The following is a 15,733-nucleotide window of genomic DNA, read 5'->3' as shown; positions in this document are numbered from 1 at the left end:
TTAATAAGAAGGTGATGACTCAACATAAAAGTGGCCCTTCATAGAGGGAAGTAGGGATTTGTAGAGGTGTCAGAGCTCGATTTTAAAATAGAGATTGAATAATATTTTGGGCGGCATACTTTCATTGTCAACGCAACAACTATGAGATGGTTGTATCTTCCATACTACATGCATTATAGGCAGTTCCCACGCAGAATGGTAAAAGTTTATACTCCCCCACCACCAACAAGCATCAATCCATGGCTTGCTCGAAACAACGAGTGCCTCCAACTAACAACAGCCCTAGAGGAGTTTTGTTTAATTATATTGATTTGCTTTGATATTTTTGGATCATGGGACTGGGCATCCTGATTACCGGCCCTTTCTCGTGAATGAGGAGCGGAGTCCACTCCTCTTGAGAATAACCCACCTAGCATGGAGGATATAGGCAGCCCTAGTTGAAACATGAGCTGCTCGAGCATACAAACAGAATTTCATTTGAAGGTTTAGAGTTTGGCACATACAAATTTACTTGGGACGGTAGGTAGATACCGCATATAAGAAGGTACGGTGAACTCATATGGAATAACTTTGGGGTTTAAGGAGTTTGGATGCACAAGCAGTATTCCCGCTTAGTACAGGTGAAGACTAGCAAAAGACTGGGAAGCGACCAACTGAGAGAGCGACAACAGTCATGAACATGCATTAAAATTAATTCGCACCGAGTACAAGCATGAGTAGGATATAATCCACCATCAACATAAATATCGTGAAGGCTATGTTGATTTTATTTCAACTACATGCATGCACATGTGCCAAGTCGAGTCACTCAATTCATTCAAAAAAGGATACCATCTCAGCATACCACATCATAATCATTCTAATAGCATGTTGGCACGCAAGGTAAACCATTATAACCCATAGCTAATCAAGCATGGCACAAGCAACTATAATCTTTAAATGTTATTGCAAATATGTTTACTTCATAATAAGCTAAATCAGGAACGATGAACTCATCATATTTATAAAAACAAGAGAGGTCGAGTTCATACCAGGTTTTCTCATCTCAATCAGTCCATCATATATCGTCATTATTGCCTTTCACTTGCACGACCGAACGATGTGTATAATAATAAGAGTGCACGTGCATTGGACTAAGCTGGAATCTACAAGCATTCAACTCAAGAGAGAAGACAAAGTAATATGGGCTCTAAGTTAAATAAACAATCATGCATATGAGAGCCACTAAACAATTTCAATATAGTCTTCTGCTCTCAACCCCTCAAAGGAAAGAAAAGAAAATAAAACTATTTACACGGGAGATCTCCCAACAAGTAAAAGAAGAATGAGAAATCTTTTTGGGTTTTCATTTTAATTTCTACTACAAGCATGGAAATTAAACTAACTAATTTTTTTGGTTTTTCTTAAGGTTTATCAAACACACAAGAAGAAAACTAGAAAAAGAAAATTAAACTAGCATAGATAATACAATGAAAGAGTATGAGCACCGACGACTAGAATAGTGTGTGAACATGAATGTAAAGTCGGTGTGAAATACGTACTCCCAAGCTTAGGATTTTGGCCTAAGTTGGTTTATGGCCATGGATAGCGGCTACTCTCCCCGGTGTACTGAGGTGTGTCATCGTACTGCCACCGGTTAATCATCGCATGGCCATTCACACGGCCGTACTTCCGCTATGCGAGGAAGATTATACTTGGCATTTTCCTTCTTTTTAACTTGTTTATCCTGGTAGCCTTGGCTAGAAGAGCCCCTCAAAAATCTCTTTAACATTTTCTGAAAATTTCTGAAATTTTAGTAACTTCAAAATAAAAGTGAATAAAACTAAACAAGATTAATAGCAACTACTCCTACAAGTGCCATAGCCTACATCATGCATCAGAGTTACTTGGGACCTCATAAATTTAACATGCAAGCTCAAGAACAGGGTCACGAAGACAGCAAGGATTTGCAATGAATAAAGCACTAGAACAAAAACTAATTGGACCAATGGAGAAGTCACATACCAAGCAACAATCTCCCAAAGCAGTTTTGTAAATAGAGCTTTGAGCAAGGAGATCGAAAATCGCAGCAAAATGAGCTAAAACTCGTGCTTGAGCTGGATGGGGATTTTTTTTGAAGAAGATAGAGTGTGTGGGTGCTGGCATAAGTGGAGGGGGGCCACCAGGGGGCCACGAGACAGGGGGGCGCCCAGAGGGGTGGGCGCGCCCTCCACTCTCGTGGCCTGGTGCTTGCCCCTCCTGCAGTGATTTCAGTGCCTAAAATCCTCAAATATTCCATAAAAAATCATACTAAATTTATAGGGCATTTGGAGCACTTTTATTTTCGGGATATTTTTCATTGCATGGATAATTCAGAAAACAGACAAATAATATTATTTTTGCTTTATTTAATTTAAATAACAGAAAGTAAAAAGAGGGTACAGAAGGTTGTGCCTTCTAGTTTCATCCATCTCATGATCATCAAAATGAATCCACTAACAAGGTTGATCAAGTCTTGTTAACAAACTCATTCAGAATAACACGGAACCGGAGAAATTTCGAAGTGACACTAGGTTACCTCAACGGGGATATGGATATCCCCAATAATAAGAATATCATACTTTTTCTTGACAGTAGGGAAGGAAATTCAAAACCTCCGATAATGATTGATGGAATTTTCTCAATAGAATTTAAGCTATGAACTTGAGGTTGTTTCCTCCGAAAATGTATTGTGTGCTCATTTCCATTAACATGAAAGGTGACATTGCCTTTGTTGCGATCAATAACAACTCCTGCAGTATTCAAAAAGGGTCTACCGAGGATAATCAACATATTGTCGTCCTCAGGAATATCAAGAATGACAAAGTCTGTTAAGATAGTAACGTTTGCAACAACAACAGGCACATCAGGGGAACCGGAACCCTCGGGGGAACCAATGTGCCTCGATGGGGCCTAGTGGAGAGAGAGAGAGGGGCCGGCCAGGGCAGACCACGCGCCCCCTCCCCTTGAGTCCGAATAGGACAAGGAAGGGGGGGGCTTTCCTTCCCCCTCTCCCTCTCCTTCATTCCCCCTCTCTCCCTTTAGAGCATCTCCAGCCAGGCCCTCAAGAAGCCTCCCCAGGCGCATTTTTAGACACCGGCGGGCAAAACACGACCCACTCGGGTCTCAGGAACCAGTTTTGCGCCGGTTTTGACGAAAGTTATGGCCGGCACGCGCAAGGCAAACCCAGCACGTCGGGGAGCAGCTGGGGGCGCCGGCGCTATAGTTTAACTACAAAAGGCCCACTGTCAGCCTCTCTAGTCTCTCTCTCCTCCTTTTTCCTTGCTAGGCCCACCACATTGTGCATGCAAAAGAAGACAAAGCTCTCTCCTCTCTCTCCCGCATGCCCCGCCGCCCCCTGCTCCTTGCTCCTCTACTCTCTCTCCTCTCTCCCCTGCTCCTCGCTCCGGCGAGCCGCCCCTTCCTTCTCCCCTTCCTCGCCGCCCTGGCTCTCGAAGGCGTCGGAGGCCTGGGCGTCCGCGGCCGGCTCCTGGCTGACCGCCTTGGTCTTGCGGCGAGACGGCGTCGTGGGCGCCCAGGGAGGGGAGAAGCTCGACGTCCCGCGGCGGCGGCGGCGACCACCTAACCATCGTCTCCCCAGCGAGGCGAGGAGAGGCTTACTCGCGGGTGTGGACGAGCTCCTCCTCCGCCCGAGCTCCTCCTCCTCCTCCTCCTCCTCCTCCACCACCACGCGCCCTTCTCCAATGCCATGCGACCACCTAACCATCTTTTCCCGTTGTATGTGAACATTAGGATCTATCACATCCGATCATCACGTGGTGCTTCGAAACAATGAACTTTCGCAACGGCGCACAGTTAGGGGGGGACACTTTCTTGAAATTGTTATGAAGGATCATCTTATTTACTACCGTCGTTCTAAGCAAATAAGATGCAGAAACATGATAAACATCACATGCAATCAAATAGTGACATGATATGGCCAATATCATTTTTGCTCCTTTGATCTCCATCTTTGGGGCACCATGATCATCATCGTCACCGGCATGACACCATGATCTTCATCATCTTGTCTCCATGAAGTTGTTCGCCAACTATTACTTCTACTACTATGGCTAACGGTTTAGCAAAGAAGTAAAGTAATTACATGGTGTTATTCAGTGACACGCAGGTCATACAATAAATAAATACAACTCCTATGGCTCCTGCCGGTTGTCATACTCATCGACATGCAAGTCGTGATTCCTATTACAAGAACATGATCAATCTCATACATCACATATATTTCATTCATCACATCCTTTTGACCATATCACATCACAAGGCATATGCTGCAAAAACAAGTTAGACGTCCTCTAATTGTTGTTGCGAGTTTTTACGTGGCTGCTATAGGGTTCTAGCAAGAACGTTTCTTACATATGCCAAAACCACAACGTGATATGCCAATTTCTATTTACCCTTCATAAGGACGCTTTTCATCAAATCCGATCCGACTAAAGTGGGAGAGACAAACACCCGCTAGCCACCTTATGCAACTAGTGCATTTCAGTCGGTGGAACCTATCTCACGTAAGCGTACATGTAAGGTCGGTCCGGGCCGCTTCATCCCACGATGCCGTCGAAACAAGATAAGACTAGTAGTGGCAAGTAAATTTACAAAATCTACGCCCACAACAAAATTGTGTTCTACTCGTGCATAGAAACTACGCATAGACCTAGCTCATGATGCCACTGTTGGAGATCGTTGCAGAGAATAAAAAATTTCTACGCATCACCAAGATCAATCTATGGAGTCATCTAGCAACGAGAGAGATAGGAGTGCATCTACATACCCTTGTAGATCGTGAGCGGAAGCGTTCAAGAGAACGGGGTTGATGGAGTCGTACTCGTCGTGATCCAAATCACCTAAGATCCTAGTGCCGAACGGACGACACCTCCGCGTTCAACACACGTACGGAGCGGAGACGTCTCCCGCACCTTGATCCAGCAAGGAGGAGGGAGAGGTTGAGGAAGTAAGCTCCAGCAGCAGCACGACGGCGTGGTGGTGATGGAAATGCAGTACTCCGGCAGGGCTTCGCCAAGCTTTTGCGGAGGAGGAGAGGTGTTGGGAAGGGGAGGGGTTGCGCCTTGGAGGTGTCTGTGCAGCCCTCCCCTCGCCCCTCTATTTATAGGGGAAGGAGGAAGGGGGTCGGCCCCCTCTAGATGAGATCTAGAGGGGGGCGGCGACCAAGGGGGGGGGTGGGACTTGCCCCCCAAGCAAGGGGGGCGCCACCCTTAGGGTTTTCCCCCCAACCATAGGCGCATGGGCCCAAGGGGGGTGATGCGCCCAGCCCACTAGGGGCTGGTTCCCTTCCCTCCATGGCCCATGAGGCCCTCCGGGAGAGGTGGCCCTCCCAGTGGACCCCCGGAACCCATCCGGTGGCCACGGTACAATACCGGTATGACCCCGAAACTTTTCGGTGACCGTATTACAACTTCCCATATATAAATCTTCACCTCCGGACCATTCCGGAACTCCTCGTGACGTCCGGGATCTCATCTGGGACTCCGAACAACATTCCATAATCACATACAAGTCTTCCTAATAACCCTAGCATCACCGAACCTTAAGTGTATAGACCCTACGGGTTCGAGAATCATGCAGACATGACCGAGATAGCTCTCCGGCCAATAACCAATAGCGGAATCTGGATAACCATGTTGGTTCCCACATGTTCCACGATGATCTCATCGGATGAACCACGATGTCGAGGATTCAAGTAATCCCGTATACAATTCCCTTTGTCAATCGATACATTACTTGCCCGAGATTCGATCGTCGGTATCCCAATACCTCGCTCAATCTCGTTACCGGCAAGTCACTTTACTCGTTACGTAATGCATGATCCCGTGACCAACCACTTGGTCACATTGAGCTCATTATGATGATGCATTACCGAGTGGGCCCAGAGATACCTCTCCGTCATACGGAGTGACAAATCCCAGTCTCGATTCGTGCCAACCCAACAGACACTTTCGGAGATACCTGTAGTGTGCCTTTATAGTCACCCAGTTAAAGCACTTCTACGGTATCCGGGAGTTACACAATCTCATGGTCTAAGAAACTGATACTTGCCATTAGAAAAGCTCTTAGCAAACGAACTACACGATCTTGTGCTATGCTTAGGATTGGGTCTTGTCCATCACATCATTCTCCTAATGATGTGATCCCGTTATCAATGACATCCAATGTCCATAGTCAGGAAACCATGACTATCTGTTGATCAACGAGCTAGTCAACTAGAGGCTCACTAGGGACATCTTGTGGTCTATGTATTCATACATGTATCATTGTTTCCGGTTAATACAATTATAGCATGAACAATAGACAATTATCATGAACAAGGAAATATAATAATAATCATTTTATTATTGCCTCTAGGGCATATTTCCAACACTGGGCAGGGCAGGGCACAACACAGCCGCACGCACAGGGTGGTGGGAGCCGACGACGAGCAGACGCTCCAAGCGTCGGGCGAGCGAGATGAAGAGGAAGGCACGGAGCCGGGCCGCGGAGCTTCGGATGCACGATTGCCACAGCTGCCGATCTGGTGGAGACGAGTCCCGCGCCTCCGCGTCGGCCTTCGTCCACGCCTAGCACTGGGTCAGCCAGCGAGCATGCCGAAATCGAGCAGATCCTCGGGCACTTCAGAGACCGGTTCGACGAGGAAGTGCGGAGAAGAGTGGGGAGAGGGGGTGCGAGACCTCGCGTCGGCTGTGGAGACGAAGAGGAGGGGCGACCCGAGGAGGTAGAGAGAGAGAGTTGTTGGCTTGTGGCCACAGGGAGAAGTGGGGAGACAGTGAAGTGATAAGGGTAGTGAAGGTAGGTGACGAGGTGAGGAGAACTGAGAGGAAAAGTGAGGTGTTCCTTTTTTTCTTAGGTTTTTTCGTTTCTTTTCTTTTTTGAGTTGGTTTTTTTTTTGAGTTGGTTTTTAGCCCTTTTGGTGAAGTCGTAATTACAGATGTAGCGTTGGGCGTTGTCCAATTCATTTTTTAATCAAAGTAGATTTTAAGCACCTACAATCATAGAGGAGAGCATGCAAACCTTATTTATCTGGATTGGAGATGTACAGTTTGTAGAGGAAACAAATCAGGGCAGTTAAAACTCATGAGACATTATTACTATTACGAGCGAACACATGATATGCAAGGATAAAAAATCTAAACTGGAACTCGCAAGCGTGATGGTAAAGGAATGACACACGGATACTTCTACAAGCTTCCTTACTTCGCAGCATTGTAAAGGAGGTGACGAGCAAGGCCTGCGTGAGGACTCAGGACATGACTAGCAAGGCCTACACCATCTGAGGGTGCATCTTCTGATCCGAGGGTCTAGATCTTCCGCAGCAAAGACGGCAGTCATAGTTGCTGATCTCCATGGATTAATGTGGAGGCTTCAAAAGAGCATCAAATTAGTAAATATATATATATATATCAGATTTGTTGCTCTTTCTGGTAAGTCATCAATCTAGCCAAAGTAGCACTTTTTTTTTAATAGAAGACACCCAGTCTAAGAACCTCTTATTGCTGATTAAATGAGATAAAAATCTATTATGTATTTATTTTGAGTAAGAATTACACATCAACTAAGAAATGGGCAGTTGCAAAAAGTGTGTGCCAACTTGGGTATACAACAGGAGAAGCTTTCCAAGTAACATTTGCACTAAGATCCAAAATTCTGCAGGTAATGAGAAAACCGTAACAGAGATGAATGGCATCAGGGGTGGCAAATGTTTGAGGACATAAAAGTGGTCTGCACTAACAGGACATGACCTATCATTTTCGGAGTAAGTACGACTCGATGTTCAGTTCGGCGACCAAGTGGCCAGGTCTACACAGAGATGAATGGGCTTTCAAATTATCTGTTATGTTATGCTACACCTTCGTGGACAGGTCTACACAAAATACCTACTACTGCACTATTCAGTTTTGAGATCAGAAGCCATTAGACCATTCAGAAATAAAAGAGGAATATAAAGGAAGAGACGGTTACAAATGCAGAACATGATTTGGTATCTATTTCGTAAAGCAGAAACAGCAACCATTATAATGCCGTAAGTTTAGTCTGTACCTGCTGGTGAGTGAGATCATGTCCTCCAGTTCTTGGGCACATCATAGTTGTACACATGAAAAGGGCAAGACATAATTCACAGGTTATATAACCCTCGCTGGCATTTGGGGCTTTCCTTTTTTTTAATAAAGAAACTGCATGCATTAGCAGCTGCTAAATTCAACTATAAACTGAATAGCAGCTTTGTTGCCAAAGCTTTCGACAGCCCATTCCACAAAGTGCCCCTAGAGGTACAAACGAAAAGTTCAGAGCATGAGTATCTATCCCGGAGTTAGTGCAAAACAAGTGTTCTAGTGTGAAAGTAGTTTATCATGCAAGTCTCAGGATCAGTGTTGATACTTGAAATAGAAACTAACACCATTTAGCCTCTCTGAACAAATCTCCAAATGTTCATTTGCTCTGTATTTAACTTGATATGGTGGCACATTAATCACCATTTGCTGGGCACACCCTGATCTTAGCTGAACAAACATAATTGTGTATCAGCTCACTGCATGTTCTGGATTTGCGGTTCCTTGAATGGATTGGGTGCCGTATTGAATAGTAGAGAGATATGATAAGACTAATTCATGACGTCTTCTTTGGTTTAGTTCTCACGATTTAATTCATTTCACGATCATGCTTTAGCCTCGGATAGGTCAGCTTTTCACAGTTAAAAGTTTCCCAGCAAATGTCAACCATAGAATTTAGGAACAAAGCATATCAATCTTTGAAGAATACAGGGAAGAAGAAAAAGGCAAACGTACACCCAACAGAAATACATTTCCTAAGCATAGTATAAAAATCGAACATTGAACTGCTAGTACTAACTGAAATATGATGGAACAAAGAAGACGATGAAACAAAAATGGGACATGCTGATAGAATTCAGCATGAAAGCATATCATACCAATGTTTTTAATGGAAACCAGGACAGAATGGTTCTTTTGCTTTCTGGTTTGCTGGATCCTGGTTTCAACAGAAAATTGATCCACCCCCACATCCAATTTCCATGATCTTAAACGGAAGTCAGAAACACAAATATATTCCAGGACCTATCATTTTCAGAGATTGCAGGCGATGCTTTCTTCTCTACTGAATAATACATCGACAAGTTGGCGTTCAAAAGTCAATAGCAGATAAAAGATATCATCCAGTTAGGAAAAGAACACAAAAATAGGAATTACCAGCTTGCTACTCAGAATGAAAACCTTGTTGAGCGCCCTACACAGTTTGCCAATTTTCATAGCCCATTGATGGTTCAAGTAAATCTGAATCTAGTTGGCGCTTCCCCTCTGCATGCGGCCGCATAGTCTTCAGCAAGGTGTGGTGCAGCCTCCATGTGAGGGCATATGTACTTCTCCATGAATATTTTCTCAACCAGATCCCAAATTGTCTTATAGCCCAGGTTGCCCTTGAGCAATCCGTTTTCCTTGAGAAACTTTACAGCGTAGTACCGTGGCCTGAGCCGCCCCTCTAGGCTGTAACTGAGCATTATCGGGCGATGAGCAAGGTATGGTGGTTCCAGTCCAACCTCGGAGATGAGGAACTCTGACTTCCTCTGCAGCAGGTCCTTGCCCAAGGTGAGCAGCATTGGAGCCTTGGACACAGCAATGCGCACCTCGGCATCCGACCACCTAAACGTCTCCTTCATGTATTCCATTTTGGCGGCGATCTTGTCCTCGCTGTCGAACGCAACACTCCGCATGGCTTGCCGGAACATCCCAGAGCCGCGAGGCACACCTAGACGTTCAGCACCGGCCACCATCCCCCGGATTTGTTCCACGTTGGCGGTGAGCATCCTTGGCATAGAGATGGCAAGCTTGGCAATGTCGCAAGCACCTAGCGTGCACTCCTGCAGCAACCCGACATTCCGCTTGACCACCGTCTCGAGGTTGTGTGAGAGGAGATTGTGGTTATGCTTGAATGCCCGGAGGAATTCCTCCAAGGAGCCGAAGAGGCGCAGGTAGTAGTCCACCTTGGAGACGACGGATTTGTTGCGGGAGTGGTTGTTGTTGGCGGTGAGCGGGACGAGTCGCGCGATCTCGGAAGGCGACAGTCCGAGGCCGGTGAGCCCGTCGACGATGGGGAACAGGGTTCTCTCCACGCTGGCGCAGAGGAACTTGGGGTCCCTGGCGACTAGGGCCGCGACGTCGGAGCTGGGGATGCCGAGGCCGGCGAGGAAGGCGAGGACGGCGTCGGGCTTGGATGGGGACCTCAGGTGGGAGAGCTTGGGGGAGGCCTTGAGGGCCTGCGCTCGGGTGAGCCCGCAGGTGGAGACGAGGTACTCCTCCACGGAGAAGCCGGAGCTGGGGGAGGCGGCGGCGGCGGAGAGGAGGCGGTGGAGAGAGGGGAGCGGGGAGGTGGCGGGAGAGGAGAGGAGATGGGCGAGGACGCAGCTCCGGAGGCGGAGCATGGCGGCGGCGGCGGCGGCGGCGGCGGCGAGGGAGTGGGGAACGATGGCGAGACGATGAGCCTCCTCCAGATTTGCCTGGTACAAACGCGACTGGGCTGGGCTGGGCTGGTCTGGGCTGGTCCGGGCCTAGATTAGAGTGACTCGTTTGTGGTTACCATGGGGCGATTTGGCGGGCAAGACAGCGAATAGCCCATGATGTTTAGGGAGGTGCTTAGAAAAATAAATTGGGTTTTTCTGAAGCACCAGTGCTTATTTCTACAAAAAAGACGCCTAATTAAGCGTCTGCCCTATACAAATAAGCACCGGTGCTTAAGAAAAACTTGGTTTATTTCTTCAAGCACCTTGCATTGTACAAGGCCTTAACAGGTACTTGGAGGACCTCCAGATTATGGCGGTCCGAGACGATGCGCGTTCTCAGCAACCACAAGTTAACATCACAAGGCCACGACGTTGGATTCCTCCGCCTAGTGATGCATGCAAGATTAATGTGGAAGGAGGTATCTCAGTTCTGGGAGACAAAGGGGTGGCGGCGGCGGCGGCGGTCTGCAGAGATGGTGCAAGGAACTATTTGGGAGCCCCGACGGTTGTTTTCGAGGGTCTGGTTGATCAAGCTACTCTGGAAGTGCTAGCATGCAGCGAAGAAAGAGGCATTTCCCTTGCGCACGACCTTAATCTACATTAAATGATCATCGCCTAAGACTGTTTGGAAAGTCCTCGGCAACATCAAGAAGGGAGTTGTTTCACCATATGCTATGATCTCGCCAGATATTCAGTTTAGTACTAGATCTTTTGATAGTGTTTCTTTCTGTTTCGAGCATAGAGAGTCCAATTTCGAAGCTCATTCAATTGCTAAGGGAGCTTTCTTCCCTTTCTGTTAGTCCAGACATTGCTTGTATCCTTGATGTTTTGAATTTTGAATTTTGAATAAAGCACTAGTTACCCCACAAAAAAAAGTACTCCCTCCGTCTAAAGCTAGTACAAAGTTGAGTCACTTATTTTGAGACGGAGGGAGTACAAGACAAGTAATTCAAATGGAGGTAATATAGCATTTAGGAGCGAGTTTGTACATACTTTGTTAAAGAATTTTTTTTACATAGACCAATGTCCAAACATCATAATATAGATTTTTTATATGGACCCTAATAACTGGCGATCATTCCCAGGGGAGGGGATGCTGGCGAACCGGGGACCTCCTATACCGCGCGTCACGCGCTAGCCAACGAGCCAGTGTGTCATGCTCGCCCCTATTTGGCTGGCCCATGAGCGGGCAGGGATGCCCCTCCTATTTTATTCATTTGGTTTTTTGTTTTTTTGTTTTAATCTTCTTTAAAATACTTCGGGATTTTTAAAATTTTCCAAATTTTTTTAAATAAATGTTCATAATTTTTAAAAAAATCTTCGTAAATTTGAAATACAAATTTGTGAATTAAAAAAAGTTCATGAATTTTTTAAATATCCCAAAAACAATTATCATGATTTAAAAAAATGTTCAATGATTCTAAAAGTGCTCATTGATTCAAAAAATGTTCGCTGATTCAAAAAAAGTTCACCGATTCAATAAAATATTCATTGATTCAAAAAATGTTCTCCGGTTGAAAATAATGTTCACGGGTTACAAAAAAATGTTCACAATTTCAAAAAAATGTTCGCAAAAGATAAAAAATGTTCCTCAATTTGAAAAATCGTCACAGTTTCATAAAAAATGTTCGCGAATTAAAAAAGGTTCAGGATTTAAAAAATATGTTCACGAATTCAAAAAAATGTTCATGAATTTGAAAAGATGTCCGTGACCCGGAAAAGAAAAAAGGAAAAACAAAAAAGAAAACGAAAGGAAAAGCAGAAGAAAAAACAATATAAAAAAGGAAAAAACGGTTCATGGAAGTTTCTAGAACCTTCCCAAAACTGGTAGGGGGAAGATCCCGGAACGGGCCGACACAGAAGAGGACTACGCGTAAGGGGGGGGGGGGGTTCCCCAGCGAACTACGCGGAAACTGGTAGCTATATACCGACTTATGCGCGAAATATGATTCCCCAGCGAACTGATCGTCCGTGGGAACGATCAGCTAAAGCGGACGTTTCGTCCCCCTCCACGCACGTCCTTAAGCCTCCAAAGTTGGGTCAAATAAAGCCCAATTTTATTGTATGCATTGCCCAAACTTAATAACTGGTATGGGCAGGCTTCACTTTTAACCTTTTCCTGTATGAAATTAAGGCGGTCTGAAGCATGCAACTCCTTCCACGCCGGGTCCCTTTTCATGGATTCAAATAGGACTATAATTTTATTGAAAACAGAGAAAGGGATTACATCCATGAAAGACTATACAAAGGTGCATCTGAAAATGTACTTAGATAAAAAGAAGGTTTGTGGACTAAACAAATAATAGTGAAATGGCCAAAAAAAATTGGGTACCTTGCGAAGGTGTAGTCTGATTATCGCTGTAAATTTTGTTGGTTTGGTCTTTGTTGAAAACCTCTTGTCATTCTAACACCTGAGAACTTGGTGAGCCGATAGTGAAAAGAAGCTTATTGTTTGCTGAGATGTCCAGATTTAAGCATTCAGAGAATTTGTGGATGAACAAATCGATCTGTAAATTGCTGATTTCCAAATCATAACTTGGAGGATATTTAGCAGGCATAGGAAAATCCAAGAAATCGAAGGAAGATAAGAATGAGTCTATCTCTGGTTTCAATTCTTTTGTAAACTGTGGTACACAAGTATTTGTTGCAGCAGAAGACAGCTGGATGTTTGAAGTAGATGGCAATTTTGTAGCTCTGGAATGACTTATATCACTGGAGGTACTGTTGGTGTAGTTTGAGCTGTGGACATCCTCGGTGTAAGTTTTCACAGTTGGTATGGAGTTTTTTTTAGAATTGTTTGCCAAAACTTCTGACTGCAACGTTCGAGCATTTTCTTCTCCTGACACCAGTTCAAAATGGAGTAATGGGAGTTAAAGAGAGTTTTATAGTAGGATAAAAGCAGTCAGAAAGCTCCTCTTTGAGTTTAAGAAAAAATAGTACGTGCAATCTGTCTGGAGCTGTTGCATATATCTACTTACCTGAATGTTGTGCACCGAAGGATATTTGGTGTTAACGTACTCCTGTATTTCTTTTTCTTCAGCCAGTTGTACTTCTAATTCGTCCGAGGCATCACAGAAGGGAGTTGATGAAATGTGCTTCATCTGCATTTGTTCAACAAAAGCAATTATGAAGCTAACAAGTGTGTGAGAAAAATTGAAATATTTATATATTCAGGTGAAAATCTTTCCTGTAGAAAAATAGTAGGGTAAAGGAGTATGTATTGTCGTTAATTGTTTATAACTTACTTAAAGATAACCTTCCAAAATGAATGTTAGTTCAAGATCACAATGGGAGTCTAGGGAAGCTGTTAGTTGGAATCTTGTACTCAGACGTGATTAAGAACTCAAAGTGGGCTATGTGCAGAGAACCAAATACCAATTTGGGTTCCTATGCCTCGTGAGGAAAACGTTAATAATCCTCACTGATAGTGACCATGGATTTAATTAGAGTCAATTATGTCTGTTTACATACTCCATGTTCGTGTATCTGATGTACTTATCAACCATGCATTCATATCAGCATATGTGTCCTACCTTATCTCATTGTTTGCACATCGACCGATCAGGAGTAATTTGTGGTTTTGACCATGCATATGATAAACATACTCGACATAATTTGCACTGTTTTTTTTCTTCTGAAAACAAAATCAGTCTAATTTGTTCTATTTATTTAAAATCAGTCTAATTTGTTCCTGCCCTTGATCAGCTTTGATATTTGTGCTGTGATTGATTTTTTTGGTCAGATATTTTTCACTTCCAGATCTTGATCTACCCAGAACCTCAGTATAGGATGCTGGAGAGACCACACCTCTCTCTCACCCCCGTCCCCCTCCCCCATATTGAGAAACTACTGCTCCAATACATGCGACACAAGCATCAGTTTTCAGATAGAGTTGCTTATTGAAGCCTGGCAATAGGAGAACAGGATTAGAGCTCATCGCTAGCTTCAAAGCCTAAAAAGCCTCCTGAGCTAAAGTAGACCACTCAAACTGCTTCTGCTTCAATAACCGAGTTAGTGGTTTGGCAATGACACCATAGCCCTTCATTTGCGATAGGTGCCTTCCATACAGGGGCTAAGTTCTAACAACAGATATAGCATTATGCGTGCCCAAATGATTGATATGCACGAATCTGTCATGTGCTAGAGAACTGAATTTACCTGACTGGCAAATCCAGTGTCCTGCATCCACTCCCAGGGGGTCTGATACCCACGATCGGCTTATCAGGCCGTCGCAGAAACAAGCAAGGCTATACACTCCATGCTCCCACCTGACACAGCAACCATAGAGATGGTGAGTGCAAGGAGCAAACATAAGCCGACGCCATGAAATAATTTAACAATTTGCAAATGGTAAGCAACATCTTCTTGTCTTGAGTTACATAACACCCCTGATAGATCCAGTACAAACTAACTGCAATGAACATACTACTGTAGTGGAACATACTACAGCTCATTCACGTCAAGATCACAAGCTACAAACTAACTGTATTGAACATACCACGTAGAACATACTATAGCTCATTCAGATCAAGATCACAAGTTACATCATGGAGTAGGACGTACTTAGCGAATTAAGTTCTGTGCAGGTTTAGCAATGCTGAAAGAACATGCATATTCTACACAGGATGCCCAGTTATCAAGGTTTACCTCCTTCATAACATTGAAGGGAGTTTCATCAGATAGTGGGCAAATTTTTGACAGATATTTAGTTCTGTACTAACATGATTAGACCAAGTGAACTAATCACAACCTCAACAGATCGCAGAATTCACAAAAGAAAGTGAGGCCACCAATGAATTGAGTGATGTGTGCAACTGAAACCAATGCAGCTCACAGTTTGTTTTGGTAAATGCGGGTGCCCATTCTTTGTGAACATATGTTAGTGATGAAAAAGAAGCAGAAAGTAAAGGTCTCTAGATTATGAAGTACCTTATATTGGTTTCCTTTAGCAAGCTTATATCATTGCACGGACACTATCATCAACCAGCAAGCACAATAGCAAGGTTGCCAACATGAAATGCACAAAAAGATGATGGGCATCATCTAAAAGTAATTGAATGACATCCGATAATCATCCCAAGTCGCCTGCTTCATAGACAGAAAATTCCTTTCAGTTTTGGAAGACCGGCTTGACAAAATCCCATATATCTCATACCAAAGCTTAAGCGTCGATGT

At 44.4% G+C, this 15,733-nt stretch overlaps 1 protein-coding gene across 1 annotated transcript; it reads right to left on the bottom strand.

Moving 5' to 3' along the window:
* Positions 1 to 8,933: 8,933 nt before the first annotated feature.
* LOC123135419 (uncharacterized) lies at positions 8,934 to 10,570 on the bottom strand. The gene is made up of 2 exons (XM_044554488.1): positions 9,252 to 10,570; positions 8,934 to 9,159 (listed from the first exon to the last, which is right to left on the bottom strand). Exon 1 carries the CDS (start codon positions 10,478 to 10,480, stop codon positions 9,326 to 9,328), a length of 1,155 nt encoding a protein of 384 aa, XP_044410423.1. The 5' UTR covers positions 10,481 to 10,570; the 3' UTR covers positions 8,934 to 9,159; positions 9,252 to 9,325.
* Between the last annotated feature and the right edge of the window lie 5,163 nt (positions 10,571 to 15,733).

This window comes from Triticum aestivum, chromosome 6B, assembly GCF_018294505.1.
Source record: "Triticum aestivum cultivar Chinese Spring chromosome 6B, IWGSC CS RefSeq v2.1, whole genome shotgun sequence".
Taxonomy (NCBI): domain Eukaryota; kingdom Viridiplantae; phylum Streptophyta; class Magnoliopsida; order Poales; family Poaceae; genus Triticum; species Triticum aestivum.
Note: the sequence above shows the minus strand (reverse complement) of the source record. Positions and strands in the feature narration are given on the sequence as shown.

Coding starts and splice junctions, on each gene's coding strand:
- LOC123135419 (XM_044554488.1), bottom strand. CDS start 10,480: ATGCTCCGCCTCCGGAGCTGCGTCCTCGCCCATCTCCTCTCCTCTCCC.